The sequence below is a fragment of the Chelmon rostratus genome, chromosome 8, assembly GCF_017976325.1.
Source record: "Chelmon rostratus isolate fCheRos1 chromosome 8, fCheRos1.pri, whole genome shotgun sequence".
Classification (NCBI taxonomy): domain Eukaryota; kingdom Metazoa; phylum Chordata; class Actinopteri; order Chaetodontiformes; family Chaetodontidae; genus Chelmon; species Chelmon rostratus.
In genome coordinates this window covers 23940995-23968050 of record NC_055665.1, presented here as the reverse complement: position 1 = coordinate 23968050, position 27056 = coordinate 23940995, and the positions used below count along the sequence as shown (strand labels likewise).

General features: G+C 42.7%; 1 protein-coding gene across 1 annotated transcript in view; it reads right to left on the bottom strand.

Moving 5' to 3' along the window:
- snap91a (synaptosome associated protein 91a) overlaps positions 1-25776 on the bottom strand; it is a 47889-nt gene extending 22113 nt beyond the window's left edge. Inside the window, exons 1-8 of the mRNA XM_041941757.1 lie at positions 25647-25776; positions 6606-6748; positions 4359-4434; positions 2858-2960; positions 2268-2361; positions 1279-1390; positions 467-573; positions 334-375 (exon numbers count right to left, since the gene is read on the bottom strand). Coding sequence (XP_041797691.1) covers positions 334-375; positions 467-573; positions 1279-1390; positions 2268-2361; positions 2858-2960; positions 4359-4434; positions 6606-6748; positions 25647-25776 — 807 coding nt within the window. The remainder of the gene's footprint in view (positions 1-333; positions 376-466; positions 574-1278; positions 1391-2267; positions 2362-2857; positions 2961-4358; positions 4435-6605; positions 6749-25646) is intronic.
- Positions 25777-27056: the final 1280 nt, after the last annotated feature.

Below are 27056 nucleotides of genomic sequence, written 5' to 3'. Positions count from 1 at the left end.
TCACTACTCACACGCTCAGCCTGAATGATCAATCTGCATCTCTGGAAGTGAAAAGAGAAGGGGGCACAGGGGCCGTCAATCTCCTGCTTTTCGCAGCATACTGTGTCTGCCTGTGAATGGCTGATTATTATCAAAGAGGGGCAATAATGGTGAACACAGCAGGAGTAAAAATAGGTGGTGGCTGTATACATTCACGTGCAGTACAGTTAGAAAAAACATCATACTGACATGCTTTGTTAGTAAATACCAAATTGCCTAAAAAAATGAACAGATCCAATAATAACAATTTACTGAACATACATACAGGTGAGGAAAAATCTTAGTCAGTCTTACCTGAGTGAGTTCAGGTATGTCATTTTTGTCTATTCCCACTTGCTGTAAAAGAAGAAAGTGACATTTCAGAACAGTTATCAAGCAGTACGACAGCTAGCTGCCATTCAGTGGCATGATGTGCTCTGCGGGCTACCTCAGCTATTTTGAAGAATTCTGAAACCCGAGTCATTCGTGTCAGGAATCTCTTGTAGATCTCCAGCCCATCTTTACACTGGCTTCTCTTCATCTGGAAAAATTTTTCTGGACAGCAACAGAGATGGTGAAACGTGAATCTTTATGCCCATACAGCAAAAGAATCAGTCTGGTGACAGTGCATGTATTTCGTTTTCCTCAACAAATCCCTTGAGGAGACTGAAACAACAATGAATTGATTCTACTAACAAGTAGTGTCTGTGGAGCCAGAGCCTGATATATCTTATTCCCCTGTGCCGCAGAGCTCCATTGTTGACAAAAAACTATTAAAAACACATAAGTGAGACAAACCTTCCCACTGGGTGACATATTCCTTTATTATCATGTCGGGTTTTTTGACTCTATCCCACAAACACTGTTCTGCTGCTAGAAATACTCACTAATGCATCAAATCCACATACACATACTAAGCTAAAAAGTGCAGAGCTCAGCCGCCTTATAAAATAACTAAGTCTTAGAAGTAGAACTACATATATATTTGTGACCCATTTTTAAAGGTTTCTTTCATCAGCACTGTAGGAATAAATGGCTCAGGGCTGAGTGCATAAGACGGGGGAGGGAAGTTAGAAAATGTTAATAGAAGGTCTAACATATTGATGGTTTTGTTTTTTTCATGGCATTTGTTGAAAATACATATATGCATGTATATAATAGCCTCAGCCTTATCATTTAAGGGTATCTAACTTCTGATCATTGACTATTTAATTGATAACTAATTGATCAAGTGACAAAGTGAAAGGAGTGATTCTGTACCTAGCAGGTTTATAATTCCGTCATTATAGCAGGCATATAACTTGATCAGATCTTTGAAGAGTAGGAGAAAGCAGGCATTTATCACTCCATTGTTCAGGTCCTTGGCATGCACCTAAAGACAGGAATAAAAGCCAAGAGGCACAGTGTGGTTAGCATTCTGAAGACAAACAGATGGGACACAAAATAGCCACTAAATGAGTAACTTGCAAGCAGTATTGCATGAAAAAGACGATAAAATTTCACCAAAGGCAGATACTGTTCCAGGTGAATACTATGTAATGTGTGAAAACAGTTAGTCTCTCTGTGGGCTCAATGCTATGAAGCTCCAGAATGGCCATAGAGGGCTCATGATTTGAGTACAGAGAGCCAGACCAACTGGAGGATATTCACCAAAAATCAGACAAGTAATTTATAAAATTGTGTTTTTGTACAGGAATGAGGCCCGACACACAGAAACACTCCACTCTAGCGCCCCACATTGCTATTTTCCAAACTACTGTGGCTGTCATACACCATCAAGGTCTTTTTCGTCATAAGGAAGCCTCCGTGCTTTCATTTTAAGCAGGTAGGAAAAATGCTATAGAAAATGATAGCTGGCTCTCTGTATATATATTTACTGTGTGCGCACAAATTAACCACAAAGGCGGGAACTAATTGCATCTCATGCACATGCAATAGCATTTTGAGCACTTATCGCAAAAGATTATTATTTATTATTATCATTATTTATAATTAGTATTTCATAATGAGGAATAAGAAGGTTGAAATCTACACCACAGATGTACATGTTTTGTTTCAGTTATACAAAGTACTCTGAGATTCAAAGCTGGTCGAACAGGAGCTGTAACTGACATGTCTTCATAGATGCTGCTACAGCACTAAGCTTTCTTAAACCCCGTTGGCAGCTTTATTCTTGACTGTGTTTATCCCTCAGCAAATTCAGTAACCTTTAAAAGTGACATTGTTCCCTATTAGCGAGTGTCACTCACATCAAAATCCAGCAGTGCGTCAATCTGACTCTGCAGGGTGGGCATTCCTTTCAACAGCTTCTCTACTGTCATGGTCCTCATCACTCCCTCAGCCCTGACACAGAGGAAGAAACAGAAAATGTGAGAATAGAGCAGCAGCAGCCCTGCATGCTGTCGATGTGCCAACTCATAGACCTGACACCTGTCTGTGCCTGTCACACGTACAGTATCCACCAATGTGTCTGATCTCTATTCTGGAGTCTGCGTTTGTAGTTTTCAGTGCCAGCTTACAGCATGTAGCCGGAGGGACCTTGTGTCTGCCAGCTAAACAGAGCTGTCCCCTCAGAGCATGAGTAATAACCCACTCTGTATTCATCTCTGCACTCAGTACACGCAGTGAAGCCGTGCACTTTGCCCAGCGCCGGGCAGGAGGCGAGTCCATCCCACACACAAATGGGACCCCTGTGGGATGTGCGTTATTCTGGTGGATACTGAGGGCAAGTAAGAAGGGGGCATGTTGTGATCCTGGACAAACGAACAAAGCATTTTTTAAAGGCTGAAAATCGATAATGATGCTGAAATAGTCACGCAGTAGAAATGAGAAACCGTACCCTTTCTTGACTCTTCCAAAATCAAAAGCCATCTGTCTGTAGGCGAAGGCCTTTTCGTTGAGATAGCGGCTGTAGCGTCTGATAAACGTGGACATGTCGTAGCCTGAGGAAGACACACTCATACATGAACACATGCACAGTCTGCAGTGTCAACTCAGTACAGGTTAACAGTAGGCTCCTAATAGGCTTACAAAAAACAACGTAAAGTGATGTGTCACAACGTTTCAAAATGTCATAAATACAGTTGTAAGGAGTCACCTGTCATAAATATATGGGTGATGAAATGCAGTTACTATACACACACACACACACACACACACACACACACACATATATAGAGAGAGAGCGCAGAATAAGTTGAACAGATGTAATGACATGAGCATATGATGACATATAATAATATACAATAACAGCAGATAAGAGTAGTGCAGACAGCAGGTTTGTGATGCTGTGATGTGAAACAACATCAACACAGTGCTTTGTTAAATGATGCTGGAGTTAAACAGTCCGACAGCCGCTGAAATGACGACCTGCGGTAGGTAGCACTCCTTCCTACACAGTTCAACATTCTCAGAAATACACTTATTCATTTTCTTGCAGAGAGTTACAAAAGAAGATTGACACCACCCCTTGTCTGTACGCTAAACATGAAACTAAAAGCAGGAGCCAATTAGCTTAGCATTAAGACTAGAAGTAGGAGGAAAACAACTAGCCTGTCTCTGTCAAAAGGTAAGAAATTCACCTAGCATCCGTACAGCCCAAGAATTAACGAACATTTGTTTAAGATGTAAAAAATCATTGGGTAGAAACAACTTGTGGATGCAGAGTCAGGCCAGCTGTTTCTCCGTGCTTCTAGTCTGTATGCTAAGCTAAGCTAGGCTAATCACCTGACTTTGCCTTTAAGAGCCAGATATGAGAGTGGCAACGCTCTCGTCTCTAGGCTGCATATGAAGCTAGAGCCAGGCGATGATTAGCTTAGTTTAGCAGGAGGAGACAACTGGCGAGGCTGCTGAAAGGCGAAAATATTTCAGGCTTTAGAGGTGCTGGTAGTGTGCAGGATTGATCTTCTCATCTAAGTCTTGGCAAGAAAACAAACGTGTTATTTTCTTTCTTCAAGACATGCAATCTGGCTTTCTCTAACCTCTGCAGACACTCCAGTCACACTAGCAGGCAAAACGTCCCTGACAACAGTCTGTTAACCCAGTGTTTATCACCATGGGAGACTGCATTAATTTCCATGGAGACAGGTTTAATTGAGGGAAACAGGAGTTAGGACAGCTGGAACTGAAGGACGGATAGAGGAACGGTCAGGTTGTTTGTAACATTCGGCTTAAAAATGTCTGTTAAACGCCTTCAATGTAAGTATTAGAGGGAGAGTGGAACACAGAAACGAAGGGTGAAAGAATCAGCAACGGAAAGATCAGAATATAGGGATGAATCTGGGCTGAAATGATGGAAGGCTGCTTTAGGGAAAGATAGAAAGGAAAGAAACACCACCCACCGTGGGAGCCAGTTTTGTCCAGGAAGTTGCTGAGGTTAAACAAGGTGTTTCTAGATGCCAGGAACTGCAGGAATCTCTGCAGGACAGGAGAAATACGCAGGGTTTAGATCTCTGCCAGGCACTACACGACAAATATGATGAAATGTCTCTAGTTTTAGGCAAAATAACTAATAATAGCTAGTCAGCATTCTTGATGAAAACTTGTTTGACTTGGTGGTGGTCAGGCAGCTGTGATGAATGCACGTAGAGAGATTCAGTGGATTCAATGGATAATACAAACAAAAAGTAAATTAAATAAAGAAATAGATTTTCGCTAATTGAGAAATAACTATAAGTTACACCTCACAGTTGTGAATAAACACATTAGATCCCAGCAGTCACGGCTTGTTATATTTTTATGGTCATTTTCAAACAGATGGCTCCATCTTAAATAAAAGAAAGGAAGTCTTGGTTGATGTTCACAGTTACCTTGAAGGGGCTGTTCAACACTTTCAGCACTCTACCCCAAACCTGTGAAACTGCCTGTAGCAGAGAGTTGTATTAATATAAGACGTGTGATTCTATACTCGTCTTTTGCTTTGGTGAGCAGATAGAAATGCAGCGTTAAAGGAGCAATGCTGCAGCCGTCGTGAGTAGGAGTGTGTGAATATCAATTAGACACATGGAGAGAACGAGGAAATATAGTGCAATAAAGGCAAATGGTCTTCCTCTGCAGACCCGCAGGAACAAGCTCACTCCAGGGTAAACCGGGGCATAAAAACATGACTTCCCACCCCCCACATACACACACACTCAGCTGAGTGTGTGTGCTGCTGATGTTTATTCAATGGCTCCATTTACACAGACACAGAGCATAATAACATGAAGGGAGGTTAAGAATGAAAAACCCACCCTGGAGAAATAGTGAGCTACACATTAGCTCCCCTCCTCCTTTCATTCCCTCTCTCTATCTGTCATCATCAGGAATACTACAACAGCAAAGCCCTGGCTCCAAACAAACAGGCCTCAGCAGACAGAGGGTACATCCTCTATACATATATCGCCGTGTCAAACATTGTGTCATTGCTCTTTGTGGCACTCTCTGTTTGAGCTTTTCTGTCCAATCACACAGCCAATAACAGCACAAACCTGGAACATAAAAACTGGGCTTACATGTCAAATGTATGTGTGTGTGTGCGTGCAGGCGTGTGAAATATTGATATTGAAACAGCATCAGCTGTATCTCTCTCCTTTGTGTTGGCCACTTTGACGGACAGTAAAGGAGCATCTGCTTATCTCTCTGAGTTGTCCCTTGTTGACCATTCTGAGCTATTGTCTGTCTTCAGCTGTCAGGACATAAACTGGGTCAGGGGGTCAGGACCTAGAAGCAGAAGGCTGGTCCCTTTGCTAATTCCATGACTGCTGTTGAGCCCAAAATTTATAACTGTGGGGAAAAAGGGTACTGTGCAGAGAAGACCTGAAGGTAAACCGCAAACATGCATGGACAATTGTTAGCTGTTCTGTCACTGAACACATGCTGTGACCTCTTTTTATCATCACAGTCGCTGCTAGTAATAGTAAAACTTAAACCATCCAGTTTTCCCCTCTAATTTCCCTTTTAGGAGTTAAAACTTGTATTATTTATTATCACCATCTTTAGCTGCTAAATGCTCCGCTGCCAGTCACAAGCTGTCGTCTTCGGTTTGGTGCCAGACAGGTAGCATACAATAGATGTATCAAAGCTTTTTAGCTACAAACAGCTGCCTGCTTTGTCTGGGAATGACACTGGTGATAGTACTGAGACAGATGCACTTAAACACAGTAAAGTTGTGGTCTGTAAAACCAGAACAATGAGCTGAAAGATGCTAAAAGATCCTGTAAAGCTGAGGGGAACTGGCTGAATGAACAGAGATCAAAACTACAGCTTGTATTTACATGCATGGAAAGCAATCTGTGTGCTCCTGCTGCTGTGTGTTTTCAAGCAGGTATTTGTGTGTCTGCCTTGGGCCTTGTGTGGAAAGTCGACTAAGTAGCAATGCCCTTATCCAGCACTGCCCTAATTTACCTCTGACAGCTTCCCAGTACAACCAGTCCTCTGCTGACTCTACTGGGAGCTATACTCACACTATGGTAGTCAGTGGATCAGCTGGGGTAAGGTGTGGGTACATTGTCTTACTCACTTCTCCTGATTGCATTTTACCAGACATGAAAAACAGTAACAAACATAAGCACATCAGGCTGTGTGTAAACAGCGTGCCATAACCTCACCTCGTTGCCATGCACCATGAGGTGGTGTGTGGTGATCAGGGCTTTGAAAACCACCACCCAGCTGGCGTTGCCGGCCCTCTCCATCAGCGTATCGGCCATCTGGGGGACGTTCACATTGGTCTCCTGGGTGGCCTGGATCAGGTCTGAGAAGCATTGAGGAGAGGAGGAACAGGAGGTCAGATGGCGGATATTAGCAGGGGGGAGATTCAGCGCAGGTACAGCATGTGCTGAGAGCCTTTTATTCAAGTAACGACAAGACAAACCACTGCAGGGTTGCTGTAAGAAGACGACAGATGGGTGAGAGATGACAAACAGGAGCGTGCTGGAGTAAATGCGGTGGTACTGGGTGTGGGCTTTTCACAGCCGCACTCTCTTGCATTGTAATTTTCAATTCAATTCTCCATATGTACTCCTCTGAGCAGTGTTCCCTCAAATGATGTCTGCAAATGGAATGAGACATTTTCACTTGACTTCAGTCTTAATCCACCTGTTTATAACTTCTCCTATGGTAGCAAAGTGTTATTGAACTGCACTTTATTGGTAGATGGACTAAGGACTTATTGGGAGGTGGAGTCAAAACTATACATCCATCTGTATCAGGTTATCTGCCAGTGTTAGAGTACATTCTGACTGCGTCCAGTTTTGCAGGGTCCAATGCCAATCAAATGCCTATTTGGCAAGCAGCAAACTTATCTGTGCAAGCAAGAGGAGCTCGTTTTTAATCAGCAGAATAGCCTCTGGAAGCTGCCATTTTCCATCTCAATGAAATGTATTTAGATGAGTGCTTCACATTATACCATCGCTGCCTGGTGTGAGTCACACTGGCTGCTGCTTTGTTCGTTTCTGCAGCCCGTCATTAATACCAGCACAGAGCGAGAGTGGAATATTCCACAGAGAGATAGAGAGAAACCAAAAGGGAAGAAGGGATTGCAGTGTGAATCAGACTTTCAATCCTACAGATAAGATGGCAGGCTGTCGTGTTGGTCAATATAGTGGTTCAGAGATAAGATCTCATGTTAAACAGCAAATTTTGTCATCTGTAGAGTATTGACTCTATAAATCTACATTGATAATTATGTGATGGTTGATTAAAAATTATTATTTTCCTTTGGAAATAAAGGTCATGTTGATTATTAAACAATCTGCACAGTTAAAGTCACCTATTCCAGATTGTCATAAAATAAGTGCACAAGAATTCAGGTTTACTTTTTTCACTTGCCAACAGTGGCAGGACTACAGTATGCACATTTTAAGCTAAGCTAATCAGTTTTATTAGCAACAGATCAAATGGACTATGCATATTGTAAATGCACCCACTTGTAGTGCTGACCCTACGGAGAGTTCCCCTCAGCTCTGTGAGGGTTTTTAGCATCTGTTAGCTCATTGTATTGATTTTCAGCTTTCCTGGTTTGGCTCACTGCTCTCATCAGCGGCAGCATACACCTGTTCCTGTGAAAAACCCCACAGTACACTGCTGGCTCAGCACCAAATAAACAGACAGACAATGACTAGCTGGTAAACACAGGGCAGATGTTTCTCTCAGGAGTTGGTGGAGACCAAAAAAGTGATAAAAGGAGAACGAATATGGGTCGGCTGGATGTGTTTGTCAACATATCTATTGACAACTGGTAGGGAAGTTATACAGCTCTGCTGCCACCAATTGGCATAAGCATGTACTAATGCTAAATAGATTACTTTATAATGAAAATAGCTAATTTCCATTACTTAAACCACCTTTAAACTCGACTAATGTTAACTAACTAGTTTAATGTATTGTTCATGTTGATGTGTTAGTGTGCAGAACTGAAGTGGACAATCCCTCTGCACATAGTGGACAACCTTTGGACAAGTCACTGTGATACTTAAATTCATATAGCACTTTGTAATTTAACGATGTATCAGAAACTTAGCACAGCATTTGTGTTTCATTTCTCCTGTTCCTAAGTGTTTGATAGCAGTAAAGCTCATGTTGCTAGCCCTGGGTGTATCTTCAGAGACAGTGTGATGAGATGAGAAAGTGTGCATGCAGATTGTCCACGTGATGGACGGCGAGGGAGAGGAAACATGACCAGCGTCATTTTAAAAGCCTTGATTCAGCAGAGCAGGGCAGACGCAGAGCAACTACTATTGAATCCCGTGATTCATTGATAGTGTCATATCCATGTCTGCACATTGCCAGCAGACTGGGAGGCAGCTGAGAGGTGTCTATCGACTTTTCCACCCTGGCTAAATGCCAGCACACCTCGCACCTACTACACCTCACACATAGAGCCATCTGACACTGGCCCTAACATGGAGCAACTGGGGAGTTTGGGTACAAAACATTTTAACTTTACGATAAAATATCAAATAAACTGAATGTTTCTAACCATTCTTCTTGATAACTCTTTATAGTGTTGATATATTGTATTTTTCAAGGATAAAAAACATGGTAGAGCTCTGTAATTAACACATCTCTTGTTAGTTTAATCCATTCAAAAACCAAAGTGAAAAAACAACATTTTTGCAGTTTTATAGGTGGTTAGGTAATGTACGGACTACTTCTAGGCTGGGAGCGGCGACTTCCTGTATTCTTGTGGTCACCATGAGGCAACAAGCAAAGACTCAAATACCCACAAAATCCTGAGTCTGTAAACGCTAATTGGAAAACCAAATGTGTTGCTACTGCAGAGCTGAATCGATTTCTCTAGAAATACATCATTTGCTCCAGTTTGAGTAGAGTTGGCTACAATCGAACCTGCTGTGGCATTTTCTGTGACAACATGTTGGATGACTTTTTTCTGGTTCTCATGGTAGAATGGAGCAGGCCTAATGGCCCACAGTAGGCGTGGTTGGAAAGGTGACTGCATGAATAATTGTGCAAAAATGCGTCCAAGGTCATTTTGCTTTGACAGTCATGCTACAAGCGTTTTTGCTTCCTCTATCATGCTCCCATCATGCGGTACTGATTGCTGTGCATGTCCTCTTCAGCAGCAAGGCAGCAGATACACACACACACATAAACACACATATGCATGCAAACTCACACACAGAGAAGGATAAGCCCTACAGGGCTGATGAGTCAGCAGCCTGCATCATCCCTTGGTCTCTGTCTGTCTCTATCTCAGTCTGTCGGTCTGCCTGTCTCGCTCTCTGGCTGTCTCTCTATTTCCCACTGTTTCTTGTCTGTTCAGCTACGACCATTGCTGCTCACAATAAACACTGCGCACTGGAAGACAATATGAATCGTATCGATAAAACCCTTCATGAACACACTGTTCACTGAATCACTGATGTTTCTAACAGTGAGCTGACGTTTGAAAATGTGCTGGGTACACTCTTGAGCAATGTTTAAGTATGCAGAATAGAACACTCAACCAGTAGAAATAGAGACGGAGAAACAGGCAGAGTCTCTGCTCTGATTGAAATGCTGAACAACAATTCAGCAGGAACTCCTGACTCACTGTCTCCCCCCACCTTCCTTCTCAATTATTCATGTATGAGTAAGAAAGAGGGAGTGCAAGGCAGCTCGATATGTGGCCCCTGTCAAGTGCTAGCACACACAGATAGTCATACTGACTAACAATTACTTGCATGCCATGTATGTTGCAACATTCAGCAAATCGAATCTCAAGTAGTTTATTACCTCCCTGCCTGGCTAATACCTTTGTTCACAAATTTCAAAGACTCTTCCTTCATTTGAGTGAGCCTTAGTTAGTTCGTACTATAACAATGCCATGGAGTCTGTAATGTAAATAGAGCGTGAAATGAAATTAAAATGAATTCAAATAATGGGAGCACAGGGATCAGAACTCCAGTGCGAAAACGATCCCATCTACTGGGCAAGTGCAGAACGAGCCACATGAAGCCCAACTAAGATGAAATCCTGACGGGAATGTAGAATCAGCCACAGCTGCCGTGGAGAAGTGGCGGTACTGAACCACTGAGAGTAACTGCAGAGTGAGTCTTTGCAGCCGTAAGAGCAGTTATCTGTCACCTGGTGATTACAGCAATAGTCACATCTGCACTCAAATCTACAGAATCAGAGGGGTTCAACAGCACTAGTGCAGACACAGTGCTGTGTGCAGTAACACACGTGCACACAACACACGGCTGTAGTAGCCTAACTGCTGGCTTAGGGGCTGCATATCACTGTTGTTGCATGAGTTTTGTATCTTATGAACAAATTTGTATCAGTACTGTTTTTAAAGATCCTTAAAAGTTGAGACAGACACAATTACTGGAAATGAAAAAACATAGTCAAGCTTAACTGTGTCTACTGGCCTTGACGCAGAATTTTACACTGTGTCACGCAAAGACGTCTAGATGTTAAAAATACACACATAGATCAAATATATTCTGCTTCAAAAATGTCGTAGCAGCCAAACATGAGGCGGCCGGTCTCATGCACTGTGCTCCTAGTATGAAATATCAGTCCCTCAGTGACAGCATCCAGACCATGTCCTCCATTTAAAGCCTGGGGGTTTTTAGCTGTTACACAAGGTTATTCATGACATGAGGATTACAAGAGCCTCTGCACTGTTGTACACGTTCATTATATTACTATATACGTGCATACACGCACACTCTAGCAAACACACACACACATGTATGTACACACAACCATCCCTGCTATAATGTTACAGCCACAGCACCTGAGCCGTCACTGTGCAGAGTAGCAATCAAAGAGAGGAGAGCCAGAGGTCTGACATGTTCACATCCTCTACAGTGTGTTTGTGGTTGTAAAATGAGAGGAAGCAAAGACCAGAGAGGAAAAAAAAACACCTGCCATTTAAGGCACTTGCAAATGGACATATATGCAAACACACACACATCTACACAAACACTGACAACCAGCGTTTCAGAATACAACCACATAACAATCAGCATTCTGTCTTACAAGAAGCATGCACGAATACGCAGCCTCATCTGTTATGCATGAAATGTCCAGCACAGTTTTCACAAACTGAAACTGTGCACTGATACAAGCGGACCCTGGGGAGGATCGTGTCTTAAAAATGAATTCATCCTTGAAAGCAATTTCTGTGTACAAACATAGCACTGTTTGCAACTCCAGTTGTATAAAAACTAGGAAAAAACACATGAAAGATTTACCTTCAAGTGATCCATTCATCCATAACATTAAACATGAGTAGTGGGGTTTATGCTTACAGTGCTTTTCTTGCTTTGGGGAATTTAAACACCTATAAATTATGTTTAAGGTGCAGAAGTTTTATGTCACCCAGTGCAACAGTATCGCTCTTTTTAATTGCTTTTGCGGAGAGGCAGGCTGCAGCATGAGCAATGTTAGACTGCAGCTACACAGACAGTTCGTCTTAGTGAGACAGATTCCTCCTTGGTTTTGCTGTTTTCCTGAAATTTACAGATAATAAGATAAAACAACATCAGTCTTATCCTTTAACCAGACCTCAGACTTCCTGTTGCCTGTTCCTGGACTTTTCTTAACATAGTGAGCTACATATCCGGCCATGCTATCAATGCTTTTGCAAAGGCGAGGGAGAAGACTTGCCGTGTTATGAGCTAGGATTTTTATTTATCTATGTATATATTTTTGGAGCTTAATTGTCCTGCATTTGAAAAATCTAAGAAGCCTGCACCCATGTGTTTGCTACAGAGCACAGGTTTAAGCATGGCACCATTCCCCACAGCGTTAATGTGACGGTAGCGGTCATGAGCAATGGCTGCTGTCAAGGAGAGAGATTGCTGCACGCGCCCAGATGTCGACCTGCGGCACAGTTAAGTCGTTTTTTGACTCCCTAGATTATCTGATTACTCACTCGTGCGAACACCACGCACCCCTGGGAATATCTCAGATCAAGGTTTTTCATCTGTCAGTAGGTTTTCAGGAGTTTTATTCCAATAACGCTGTCAGATCCTGCATGCTGACAGCTTGCTATAGATGTTCTGAGTCAGGGTTGATCAGATTTCTATTCGGGCAGAGATGGCCCAGATTAATCTTGGATGTTAACCAGAGTTACAGCTCTAATTTACCCTTTAATAGGTTGAGTTAAATAGAGGGGAAAATGACCGACTGTATGTTACTTCATTACAAATTAAGGGCTGAAAATATGTTTTTAAAAAAAAAAAAAAAAAAAGCACCATTCATCAATAGGGAATGGTTGATTTTAACCTGTACCAACCTCCCACCCTCCCTTCTTGTGCTTCTTCAGCCCTGGACAGACCTACACTGTGACAGAAGGTCTGTCCAGGGCTGATACAAAAAGACATTTTTGGCTGCATCATTTGGTTCAGCATACAGGGCACAAGATCTGTATGCTGTCTCAGTCTCCTCCGCTGGAGCAGAAATCCACAAGCCACAAGCTAGAGATTTTCTGTTCAGACTGGGAAGACACAAAGCCTCATGGGAGTTGAACTCCTAACAAGGGACGAAGGGAACGAGGGAGGACAAAACGGATGTGCACAGAGTAGATATTAGACTGCTGTTGCTCGGGAAGAATATGGCTGTAAGTTGTGTGTGTTGTTTTTTTTGTCTGAGAGCATTGGCTGCTAGAAGCTGCGGGCAAGAAGGACAGTGAGTGAGGAAGCAAGAGGTTCACTTGGACCAATGAGAAGTCTGTTTGCTACTCAGTCACTGAATGGTAGTACAAGCTGGAAAAGGTTCACGAGAGCATTTCTATTTGCTGCTTTAAACAGGCAATATCTGGCAGCTGTGGCTCGCTTCAGCAGACCAACACACAGCTGTTAGCCGACCAAGCTAATAGTATTAGTAACTGACTGCCAAGCCATGTAGTATAAGTGCAAGCCCCATAAGCTCACCACGCCAAGCACCCTGAATATGTTATATATATTCTTCTATATCATCTTGGTCAAACTGAATGAATGTGGGATTTTCCACCCATGAGCTGCATCACGGCAAACACGCCACAACTCCACCAACAGCTGAGTGAAATGTCAGTGAAAGCGAAAGCGTCTATGTGAAGACAGCGTTGCTATCTGTGTCCACCAGCAGCAGCAGCAGCATTGTGTGAGATGCCAGCCTTTTCCTCAGATGTCACTTCCAGCCTCCACAGTGTCTGGATCCCAATGGCTTCCTCTTTGTTTGGCTGCCACACCACATTGGTGCTATGCTACGCTAGGACAGAGTGCATTCTGGGAATTTTTTTTCTCCCCTGCATGCTGCCTGAGGGTAAGAGGAGCTATAAATATCACGGTGCTTTCATGGTCCGTTCATGTGTAGCTCAACAAGGCTTCACTCATGCAGCATGGCTCTGCACTCTTACGTAGATAAAATGCTAACTGAATCCACCAATCCTCATGTTTTACCTATTCAACAGCACCCATCTATATGAAATATAAATATATATTGTTGGAGTGTAGAAAAAAAAAACAAATCTGCATAGGGGATTTATGAAATGTATTTGTAAGTATTTATATGGTGTATATATGGTGTATATAATTCAGTGAATCTTCTTGAATCTTTCAGCAGTGTTAAGGCTTGTATGACTCAGGTACATCTGGCTTTGGATGACCCCTATCAGTTTGCTGCTGTGGGGGTTTGCACCTGTGAAGATGATTTCAAATGGATTTCAGTGCATCCTTGATGGCACTGCAAATATGAGAGCCTGTTGCCTTGGAAACCACCTTGGCATGTCCCCTTTGGTACATAATCGTACATTTGTAAAAATCTATGAAAACTATGAGGAGGATGTTGCGTGTGTCGTGCAGTATTGCGCAAATGCTTATGGGTGTCCTGCAGTGCATGCATGCTTCAGTTGTACTGCCACACAGCAGCTTTGATATCTCTTACACATACTGATGCTAAAGGATGCTATTTGAAATTGGAGTCCTGTCAGTTTTGTGCTGGGTATGGCAGACGCTGCAAGGCATCCTAGTGTGGTATTAAGTGACAGTTATGTGACACTGTGTGGGTCAATAAAGCACATGAGTCCAAAATGTGAGAGTAGAAGATGTCGATCAATACAAGCTCTCTGGGTCGCCTGCTAAAGGGACACTTTTGCAGGATAAGCCTTCCCAACCCTGTCTGTGGCACTCAGCTCCAAGCTCAATGGTTCCTACTGAAGATACGCTCTTTAAAAACAGGTCACATGTATATAGTAGGCTATAGACCCTTCCTAAAAATTCTGTCGTAGTTTTTAAAAGATTAATTGAATCAAACAGGTGTAAACAGTGCATTTGCTGAGGACACTTTTTAGCTTGTGCAGAAAATAGCTGGTGGTGACGGTGTATGTGTATTGTATTGACTCAAAATAAACTACAGTGCCCACATTCATCAAAGAAATTTAAGTGTTTTTAGCCATGCAGGCACGGCTGGATATATCTTTTCGATATGTCAGGAAAATATTTTTACAGACATTCATGCCCCTCTCAGGATGAATTATTGTAACTTTAGATTGACTTTTCGTTTGGTTTGGTCTCATTAGCTTCAGCTGAACTTTTTTTTGTGCTAATTAGCTCATTTTCGTTAGCTTAACACAATAAACCAAGATGATGAACATGGTAGACATGTCTGCAAACTATCTGCATCTTAGCATTGTCTTTGTGAGCATGTCAGCATGCTGATGCTAGCATTTAGCTGCAAGCACCACTGTGCCTAAAACAGCCTCACAGGTAGCTATAGCATGCTACTAGTACTCTGGTTTTTGGACAGCAGTACATCTCTGTGCCACAGAGGAATAAGATAAGTGAGCAAGCCATGCTGATAGAGTTCATGGGGTAACGTTAGCAGCTCTGTCCTGCTCTTTATAGTACCGCAGACAGTTTACACGTTAGCAAATGATCCAGCTAGCATGACAGTGTGCCGGTCAAACACACCTAGTCCTCGTGTCCTAACACATTTTGTAATGTTAAAAGAAAAACCAAACAGTTTGAGAGTACAAGTATACAAGCTAAGCAGCCAGATGGAGTGAAAACATAACCCAATCTTGTTTTTCTTGATTACACTTATAAAACAAGAGCTAGCTAGCTCTACACTGTAAGAACAATGCCGTGTATCCATGAGCGCGTCTGTGAACAGTCACTGTCACTATTTTTCTCTATTTCAAAGCGAGTGATTGCCTTGTGGTGATTTTAGGATTCAGCGAGTGTAGCCTTGTCTTATGTTCAAATCCCGGTGTTGACAGGTATGAGTTTGACAGGTGTAGTAACGGTAACAAAGGAGGGTGGGCCTTGCTGCGAATGTTCAATTACTAAATTCGACAATGACTCCATCAGTAAACAAAGAAGGAAGACTTGCTTGGAGCCTCATACAGACATCCAATGCAATTTTAAATAAATTGTTGAATAATCCACATATAGTGCTCATGTCACTGTCATGTCACTGCTTATATGGCGCTTTGAAAGACAGATTTATCTTCCTGTGGTACTAAGGCTGGAATTAGTCCTCCAAACTATTCCAAACTTTGTAAAACTATATGAATGTTCCCACAGGGTCCCTTGTACCTGGTGATTCTGTCAGTGGGGAAAACATTTTTGTGACAATTTATTGCAAAGTTGGGTCCTGAGGCAGAACCCAGCAGTCACACAGTCTAATAAAACAGCAGGAAACCCAAGCCTCCCTGCATTATTGATATGCAGCCTGGGTATAACCATGGGCCTTTAATGTTTGAGCTGCTGGAGACACCGCTGCTGCTTACCTGCATACAAAGGAATGTTTACCTGCACCTCATTCTGGGTAAACAAGCCTCTGCATGTGCATTCTGCCCATTTAAGTGTGACAAATCCCCCCACAGATGCAGTTGTACTGAAATATTTCTGTTTTTATCCTCAGACTAGCAGGCTCAAGGGCACTGCAACCTCCAGAGAACATCAGAAAGGGAAGAAGTGGGAGACTGAGAAAGGAGAAGCACATCGGTTTGAAATGGCTGCTCAGATTTAAAGTGGATAATGGTCTGATAGCAGCTGTATGGGGGATCCTGGTCCCAGCTCATTAATCTGGACACACACTGTTGTTAGGACAGTCCACCTCCCACACAGCATTTGACATTAGAGAGGCATTCTGCGAGCTTGCAAGGATACCCGCTGTGAGATCAACACTACAGTGCATGCTGGGCCCTCTCACCAACCTCGGTTCACATTCCTCCATCCACCACAACTCGCCATTAGGCGAGCACTGCACAGAATCACTATAGAGTAGTAAAGAGGAAGGAGGAGAAGAGTGGGAGTAGTGGTGAGAGATGGAGTGGGAGAGGCAGAAGATGGGAAATATAAGAGGACCAACTGAAGATGCTTGAAGATGCTTTTGGATGTTTCTCCTTAAATCCTTTATTCTGACTCATACTTCAACTGTACTTCATGCATTGTCTCTTTATTCCTCAGCAGTTGACAGATTCACAAGACTTTGTGATTTATTTTTTAGAATACAGACCTCAGTGCCACTTCTACAGTTACTGAATTAAGGTGTTATAACCAAAACTCTAGAGAGACTGGATTTTATGTTACATGGTACAAGACGTCCCACTGTTGGGGGACTGTAACAGAAGCAGCATGAAAAAAGAACTAGCAGCAGTTTCAACGAAGATATCCACACTGACAGCATTGGGTCAGCAAGCAGAGGTGCTTAAAAAAATGTTACTTTGCGTCAGTGTTACTGCCATGTTTCAGGCATGCCAGCCCTCTGCTGCTGTTGTGTAAAGTGCATTTTCACGTCAATATTTTGTTCATGGTAGGAGTGAAGACAGGTGGTCTACGCCCTGCTGAAGCTTTGCTGCCACAGTGTTTCCAGACTGACCGTCCGAGGACACGACAACCTGCTGCTACCTGCTGTTGCCAGGAGACATTAAATCCTTTGTACACATCTGGCCGATTAATACCTGAGGCAAAAAAAACATAAACACAGTCTCAAAGCAAATTAATGACAAAAGACATGCTGAGAACCTCAATACTTCTAGATTGCTAAAACGGGTGTTTCTTTGACAGCTGATATCTCCAATGGCAACAGCTACTGCAGCTATGCATAAACCAGGTGTTTACAAGACTGCTTATCTGTTTTTTCTTTCGAGAGTTAAAGGAAAAGTTTGACCTTTCAGCAAATATGCTGCTGAGAGTCTGATTCCACTCTAACAGCATGGAGCTACAACCTGCAGCTAATTAGCTTAGCTTGGCATACAGACTGGAAGCAGGGGAAAGAACTGGCTCGGATGTGCCCAAAGGCCATAAAAAATCTTCCTATACCAGTACCTTTAAAGCCCATGACTAACACATCGTACAGACCCAGGCTAGCTGTTTCTCCTCATTTGCGGTCTTGATGCTAAGCTAAGCTAATCGCCTGCTCTCAGAAGACTAAGAAGTCCAAAATGTTAAAGTATTCCTTTAAACACTATAAAACAATAGAAAATGTGGGGATGTGATGGAGAGCTGCATTGTCACGTACATCTGGCTTTAACTGGATCGCCTTTACCAATTTAAATGTACTTGAAGTGCTACCTGTGCAGGTGTATTCTTTCACAGTGTGTATGAAAACAAAAATATCAGATAGAGCCATGAACACTGCACATTTACACTGCCACACATGAGACCTTACAGACCGTCACAAGAGCCCCCGCCCCTCACCCTCTGCTCCCCTCCCCCATTTCAGAGAGACAGTCTCTCTCAAATGTGTTGAGACGCTGACTGTGACTCATGTTGTGGTAACAGCACCTTCGCAGCCAAAGGGAACTCAGCATGCTGTTTATATTTCTCACCGCTCACCCTCCTGTCCTCTCCCCAAACACACACACACACACACACACACTTAGCAGGTCATATATCCTGCCCTGAGCAGAGCGTATCACATCACTGTGCTCAGAAACCTGCTAATTGGAGTAACTAGATTTAGAGCTGCAGGAGAGCTGCTGATAATTTTTGCAGCAAACAGACAGAGTCTCAGCCGTGACGCCTGATCAGAATCAAGGTCATTCTGATAAACATTGTCTGGGTTTGAACGTTGTGAGGATGTAAAGAAGAGAGAGAAACCACAATGAGAGTGGGAAAATCGCGGCACACATTTTCAAAAACATCACCTTCAAGCTATAAACCTGTCCTAATGCTCTTAACAGCATTAAGAGGTTAGAGCAACATGAGAAGCAGTAGATAAAGATGGAGTCTATTAGGAGCAGCAGGAGTGTTGGGGCCTGTCTTTGGAAACGGAGCCATCTTCACTTGGCAAGCCCAGTGCCATTAGTTCTCAAGCCGTCTCCCTTTGGGCTGCAAATACCCTGCATGTCCTCTGATCCATGCTCTGGGCCTTTGTCTTCACACTGAGAAGCAGCTCAGTTGTTATCCTGACCAATCAGTAAAATGCTGCCTCCAAGTATTCTTTGTAAGTTCCCGCTTGTCGCACAATCACTTGCTTCATGGTGAAAGTAACAACAAAACAGGCCTTTGGTGAAAGTAATCATTTGGCAGCTGCTGTTTTAGGTTAGAAATCATGCAGCACAGAGCTCTGCTGTCCTGCAGCAGCAGCAGAATGACGTGGAAAAAGTGTATGTAGATGACAATTTAATTCAGCCATTTGTCAGCTGTTGCATAATCAACCTATAATCCAATCAATCCAAATAGACAGAACCAGTATCCTAAACACAGCCCTGATGGAGAGTATAGGAGGTTAAGTAGGCTAGTATAAAACACAGTATAGAGGCATCACTAAGTCATAGTCAGCGAACATGGCTTGTGTCTGCCATTCCTCACTCCATCTTGAACTCCTGAGCCGTGTGCCTGCCAGTGTGCCAGATGGTCACACTACTGCACCAACACAATTCAAAAGCTAACTGAGTTAGAAAACAGACAGTATTTCTCTGAATAACCCAATTCTAAATGTGGGTGATATAATTCAAACATTCGTGCATCTTGGTAAAATTACCTGTTCCAGCATAATTCGCCACAACAGAAATTCTAATCGGGTGCAAGTGCTGCAGAAATATGGGTTGCAGGAAGCAATATCTTCAGATCACTGCCAAACAGACGTGCAGTCTGCACCAGCTGCAATCTGCTCTATTAAAGGTGCCTTGTGGGACTTTTCTTGTAAACAAACGAAAGTGATGTTTACATTTAGTGCTTCTCACCCTCTCTCATATTGGATGCATTTCCAAAGCAGATTTTTTAAATATTTTAAATCATGCATTGCTTAAATCTATGCCAGCTAGCTATCAGTCTTCTTCACTGCCTTTGTTGACGCATTGCGACCACCAACTGTCCATGCCAGTGGTGGCAGGAATGCCTAATGCACCGCCAACAAACTTGCATGTTTGCATGTCTGTCCTCCACCATACGAACAAAGCAGGGACACACTCGTAAAAACGCTGCTCCATAACGCTACTAAAACTCCTTTAATTTACAGCACGAATGCTTTTACTTAATGGCACATAACAGGATGAAGGTACTGTTGTTACTACACACACTGAGCTGCCAGTCTTCTAAGTAATGGTCTTCTTTGTTCACAGTAATTATCCTAATGCCTAAAAAACTTGCCCATTCACGCAGCTGACTCACAGCTGCACCTCCCCTTCTGCACCACCTTGCTCCTCTCCAAAAAAGACCCTTAACTGAATCCTCGATCCAGTCCTTTTTTTTCTGGGATGTTGCCAACAGCATGTGGCTTCCAAGCAACCGTGAGCGTATGTGAAGTTGAGTATGCATGCAAACACAAACATACGGACACACACATGTAGCCAGTGCAGCTCCAAGACATCATCTGCAAGACACCCTCAGGCCATGTGGGGTGTCAGACAATCTGTGCTGCTGCTGCCTGAGCTCTAATCTTTTAAGAGTTTAGAGGACTTCTCAATCTGTATCGCACTCTTCTGTCAAACTCTTAAAATAAATGCCAAATGTGTCGTGCCAAACCTCTAGAGACACATATCTACTATTGTGCTATTACTGAGATTACTTTTTTTGTCTCAGCCTTGACTTTTCTGCAGAGCCAGCAGTTTGCCGTCTGAAGACACAAACCGTTTGGGCACAGTCCACTATCTGGAACCTAATGGACACAAGCGTCTCACTGCTTTACAGTTATAGGTTCTTTTCATGGTAGAAAATGAACTGACCTGACTAAGAATTGCCAGCAAAACTGCATAAGACTTAAAAAAAAACACACTAAAAAAAAAAAATGTCTGTTTATACCTGCAGACTTTTCTAACTATTTCTGGTGCCTTTCATCCTTGAAATGCTGAAGGAAGAATTCAGTGGAAAGGTTTTTCTGTTTTTCTGATCAGTTTTTCCTCTGTCTGGGGCTTTGGGGTCACAGCACGAGCAGCTTACTGCTCTGCTGCTCTCTGGATGTCCCTTGTACTGGATCAGCTGAGCAACAAACCAATACACATTTGACTGTCCGTGGAACAATCCATGAGAGATTATTTTTAGACCATGCACACACATCTTTCCAGACTTGCTGGATTTAGGACTGAAATAATACAACAAACGAAACCACCAATTGTGTAGCGTTCGGAGACGAAGCAGTTAGTGCCGAGCAAAGGTTAACGCAAGCTGCGTACATGACATTTTTTGATGAGGCTGATGAGATTGACCAGCTGCAATATTTCATGGACGTCTCAACCGAACGTTGGAGCTCACTTGGAGAAGAAAACAAGATAAGAGCTACCTTCATCATCTTAACTGATCAGTAACTGTCACATTTGAGCCTGAATGTAAGGAGCAGCTCAGAGTGCAATCAATAATATCTTTCCAGCATCTTAATATAATTAAAACATGCAAATTACTTAATAATAATCAGAATGTCCAGGAGCCAAAGATACTAAATCCACGTGTAGTTGATACATGAGCAAACAGCAGAAATACTCATATTTGTGACAGACCACATCAGCATAATAGGAAGATCTTTGAAGGGGAAAATGAAGCTAATTATGAAGATGAATGATTAAGGAAAGGAAAATACAATGATTTATAATGAAGTTGTATAAATATGGATACCGTATAACACAGGAAATTTCAGAATAAAGCACCTATGTGGTGATAATGTAATGGATGATGCAGTTAATAGTGTAGTAAGGGTCTGTTTTGTTGCAGGGGGAATAGTGAATATGTGAATCAGGACAGTACAGCTGCAGAGCATCCTGACAACTACCTTTGGCAACAGGTTTCACTGATGATGTAGATGAATACTTCTGCTAGTGGGCACGGAAAAAAATACTTTTTTCAGTTGACCTGCACATTGAGTAAATGTCAGCAATGGATGAAATCGGATATAGTGTCAGACAATATCCCTGAGGCAGCTCCCCCAGTGTGACATTAATTTACCTTTCAAACAGTAACAACTCATAGATCTTGTCTGCTACCAATGACCAGTTAACCAAACCTCCAGTTCCAATATCCCTGAAACTAGTTTCTCCCAGCAGATGCAGTGAGTTTGCATCCTTTTTTAAAGACAAAATTCAAGCAAGGAAATACACTATCACTTCCACAAAGCCAAGCAAAAAAGCATCACACCACAGCCTTCCAGGAGTAACCATGACGCAATTTTATCTTATTAACGACAAAACACAAAAATGATCTCCAATCTCAGTTCATCCACTTGTTGCCTTGATGGTTTACCCACCAACCTCCATAAAAACAGGTCTGAGCAGCCTGATAAAAGAACTAATAGTCCTTGTTAACAGCTCTTTTCAATCTGGAATTTTTCCAAAGGCTTCAAAAGAAGGCTTCATGCTGCTGTACTATAGAACTATTGGCCTATATCAAACCTACATTTGGTACACTCGGTAAGCTAACTGGAAAGGTTGTTCACCAACAACTTAGCTGTTTCTTATACTGAACAACTGTTTTGAACATTTTCAATCAGGATTTTGGATTTTGGACCTATCTTTGCACCAAGACTGCACTCATAAAGGTGCTGAGTGACATTCACCTAAACGATGACTCAGGCAGTCTGTGTTTTTGTACTGTTGGATTTGGGTGCTGCCTTTGACACTGTGAACCATACACTTCCATTGCAAGGATAAGCAAACTGGGTGGAACACTGAAGGACAGTCCTCAAGCTGTTCAAGATATCTCCATGACAGAACTAGAAGAAGTACCTTGTCTCCATTGGTGCCTGTGTGTCCAAGCAGATGGCCATGACCATCTGAGGGTTCCACAAGGGTCCATCTCGGGACCGCTCTTGTTTAACCTCTATATGTTTCCTTTAGGCCAAATTATACAAAATACCAAAGTTGCCTAACACAATTATGCAGATGACATGTAAATCTACAATTCACTTTCACCAGGATGCCTGTTCATTCTTTCTGTAACTGAACGACTGAAATTTTTCTCAAACTACAGACATAAATACTTGTCTATCGTAGCTCCCTGTCTTTCATAATAAAGAATCAAAGCAGATGTCTTTACCATTATCAGATTTGAATTTCAATCATTACATCAAATTGGTCACTTTGTCTGCTTATTACCGTTTAACAAGTCTTCCAAGAATCAGAGGAGTAATGTCTTGAAAAGCTTACCCATGCCTTTATTTCCTGTAGATTGGATTACTGTAATAGTCTGTTCACAGACACTTTGGCTGCTCCAGCTGATCCAGAACACCACTGCCAGGGCCCTTACAAAAACTAGGAAATATGACCACATTACTTCAGTTCCAAAATCCTTGCAATGGCTACCAGTCACCCAGAAAATTGACTTCAAAATCCTGCTGCTCCTCTACAAATCACTCTGTGGCTTTGGGCCAAATACATCTGTGATATACTTGTGCCATACCAACCTTCTAGAACCCTTAGGACTGTTTGTAGTATATTGATTTTATTATCCTGTAAAGCAAACTGAATGACCTGGTGTATGAAACATGCTGTACAAATAAAGTTGCCTTGACTTTCACATATTTCCACAAGCACTTTACACATGAAGTGGTTCATTAAAGTAACCAGTGGATGCATGCATTTTATAGAATAATTACTGCATCAGTTAGTTGAGTTGCTACTAATGAGAAATTAAAGTCTCTTTCCCTTCTTTGTAGGTGAGTGGGAAAGCAATACGTGGAGGGCAGTGTTTTCTCTGCACTCTCCACAACAACAAAGTGATGACACAAACTCTGGCAAGAGGCCGAGCTTTCCACTTTGTTGTGCTATGATTTAACGCAGTTCTTCATTCAGTCTGTTTTTTTCAGTATGGACATGAAAAGACAGGTGGATTGATTTCTCCCACTGGATTTGAGTTTGCCAACTCAAACTTGCTGCCGTTTCTTCAGATCTTATTCTGAAGACACGCTGAAGGTATGACTCTCATCAGCTGTGCATTTCTGGAGTAACCAAGTCATTTCTAGAGAAATCTGTTGTCCATGCAATTACATTACAAATCTTTCAAATATGGTTACTATGTGACTATGAGGGTATCCAAATTAAGTTGTGTAAGTTCGGGCCGTATTTATTTCACTTGTGTAGGAGCTGGAGCAGACAGTTTTATTTCCATACACTTTATGCTTCATTATTTGCCACTGCTAGGTATGATTTATTGTATATTAGCTTATGTTATGTATGGAATATTTTATTACAAGGCCACTTTTGTGCCATTCTATTATTAGCTGTAGCAGGCAGTTTTATATGTATGGATTCAAGATTCAAGATTCAAGAGTCTTTATTGTCATTGAGCATGTCAATGAAATTTTCATTGCAACCCCCATGTTAGGAACAGATAGTAAGAGAGATAAGAAGATTAGAAAGAAAAAAATTAAGATAACTACAATAAAATAAAATAAACCAACATGCAATAAAAATATTCGTAAAGCAATTAAAAATATACCAGAATGAAAATATACTAAGTCAATAAAATATACTAAACAATAAACAATAAAATATGGAAGTGAATCTTCTGCTTTATCATTTTTGCTTGTCAGAAAAAAAACAGAGTTTGACAGCACTGTCTGCATTGGACTTTCAGAAGTTGAAGGCTACTCATTAGCCTCCTTTGGCAACATTTTCACAGACTGATTACAGAAGGTCTTTAAAAGGACTTGAATTGTACAAGATATAAATCAGCGTCAAATTTAGCAGTAAGCTCGGCGGGATCTTACTGAATGTTGAGGGTCAATTTAAAGCCTGGAACATGGAATGACTAAAATGTTCAGGGACGTGTGTGCATGCACAAAAGAGAATTAGAAAAACTATAGCCTGCATAAAGTACCACTTCAACAGATGCAGCGTCCAGACACTTGTGCTGTTCACCTTCCTAAGCATGACTTCCCTTATGCCCAATGTCACAATTTGTAGGATCGTGCAGCAATCTTTTTACATTTGAGTCGACTTCATGTGTGGATGTTGTTCACTGAGTGTATCGAATATGAAATTGCTTCTATCAGCATAGAAATGCTCTCATGCATGCTGCATATCTACGATTTATGTTTGCATTAAGCCCTTTCCCAGTGTTTTATGGGCCTTCTCAACGTTTCTTTTAAGCATGTGACATTGAATTAGCACTCTGTGCCGCCATCTTTTTCCTTCCTTGTTTGTACGAAGCAATGTGCCAACAAATCAGCACACTGCACCGAGAAAAAAACGTGTTGGCAGTGCCACACGCCTTTCTGCTCTACCATAGGGGACAAGAGGGCAGGCAAACACACATAGGCCGCGTTTTTATCAGTGGCAACACCACATTCAACCTTTTCAGTAATGTATTGAGCAGGACTGGAGCAAGGTAGGGTAGACAGGCTGCAGTCAGTAGGGTTTAACTATCCAGTCCAGGGCTCTGTGGCAACCCTCTGGTTCTACACTGATGCTCATCTGTCCGGCACAATGGGGGGGAAAGGAACCCTGCTGTAATTAGGTGAAAGGTTTGATTTGTTCAATGAAAGTCTACATTAGTAGACAGACAGATGCCTCAAGCAAAGTGTGCGTGTACATGTGAGCACAAAGTGTGGCTGAGGAACTCCTCCAAGCACATTAACACGCACTGAAGGAATGGATGGGGGAGGCAACCGTCACAGCTTTGGTGCGCGGCCTAGTTGTGCATTGGGAGGATGGATGGAGGGTCGAAAGGACACCTTCAGTAGGATAGATAGATAGATAGATAGATAGATAGATAGATAGATAGATAGATAGATAGATAGATAGATAGATAGATAGATAGATAGATAGATAGATTACTCACATTCCATGTGCTTTTTCTTTGGAGGTGTCTGTTCATGTGTGGTGGCTTTACACACAGCTCGGGACACCTCGGATCCCGTCAGGCTGTACTGCGCCGCGGCGATGCGGTCCGTCAGCGTCTGACCCGACATCTTCTCTCCGTGGGGCTCAGCCTCGACTATCAAGCGTCCAATACGGTCCTACCCCCCCACACCGAGATGAAAGACCGGCCTCAGGAATCCCAGCTGCCCTCGAAGGCACCACAGAAACGCGGCACTAGAGAGAAATAGTAGGACAGGCTCTAAAGAATTACAGTTGAGCTGGAGAACAGTATTGGATTTGGCTGTTCTCCAGTCAGTTGTGTTGTTTCCGTCATGAACTGACTTTCTTTCTTCCCTGAGGACGAGTGGCCCATCCGTTAAAAATGACCCAGTCGATAAGCTAATTGAGCCTGCAAAATCCTATTCCACGTTCTAAATTGTGTCTTTTTCTTTGATTTGCGATCCTATTTCTCACTGTTCGGCGTTATTTGTCGGTCAGCCTCCCTGACAAAACGCTCCTCTCCGGATGATGCTCGTTGCTGCCTCCCCCCCTCCCTGTCTTCCTTCCTCCAGCCTCCTGGATAATCCTCACCACCAGCAGCAGTCCGACAGTCCCTGTGTATCAGCGGGGCGTGCAGGGGAACATCAGGCCCTGGCTGGCATCATCACCACCCCCCACCATCCGCTGCAGCGGTTTTTCCTCCTCCTCCCCTGCTGGACGCTTCCTCTCTGCTGCGGCCCACCGTCAGCCTGCGAGCCCCGGCGATGCGCGTTTCGGCCCGAGTCGTTGGATGGCGGCGTACTCAGCGGATTTACATCCTCTTGTTTATTTAATTTATTGCCATTTCTCACCACGCCCCGCCCCCTCCCCTGAGTCATGTGACGCAGAATTACCAACCCCGCTGCTGCCTCTTTCACGCGAGAGGTGGGAGGAGACGAGAGGCAGGATGGAGGCAATAGATGTGTAAGAACAAGGAGGGTTAATAAAGCTACTCCACAGCCAAGCTTGATTCCTGTCATGCTGCTGCCATACTATGAAGGTCATATGAAGCGTGCTGCCTCATTTAACAGCGTGTGCTTTGATGCACAAAGACGAAATCTGCAGCCGGGCAGGTCGTGACAGAGCCTCCGTCTTTGTCCCTGTCCATGGTGCTGATGTGCTCTCCTGTGGAGTAACAGTCACTCACTGGTTTGCTGGCAGTGTGGACACTCAGACATTGGCATTGATTCCACTGCATGATCATTCTGGAGGCTGCAGCTTGTGTTGCTGTTGAATTGTGTTGCATCACGTAGAGGTCTGGAACTTGGTTTATATATATTTATATATTGTCCCAAGGACATAGTGTAAATGTATTTTAAAGGTCATGACAATGGTGACAGAGTGAAGGGAA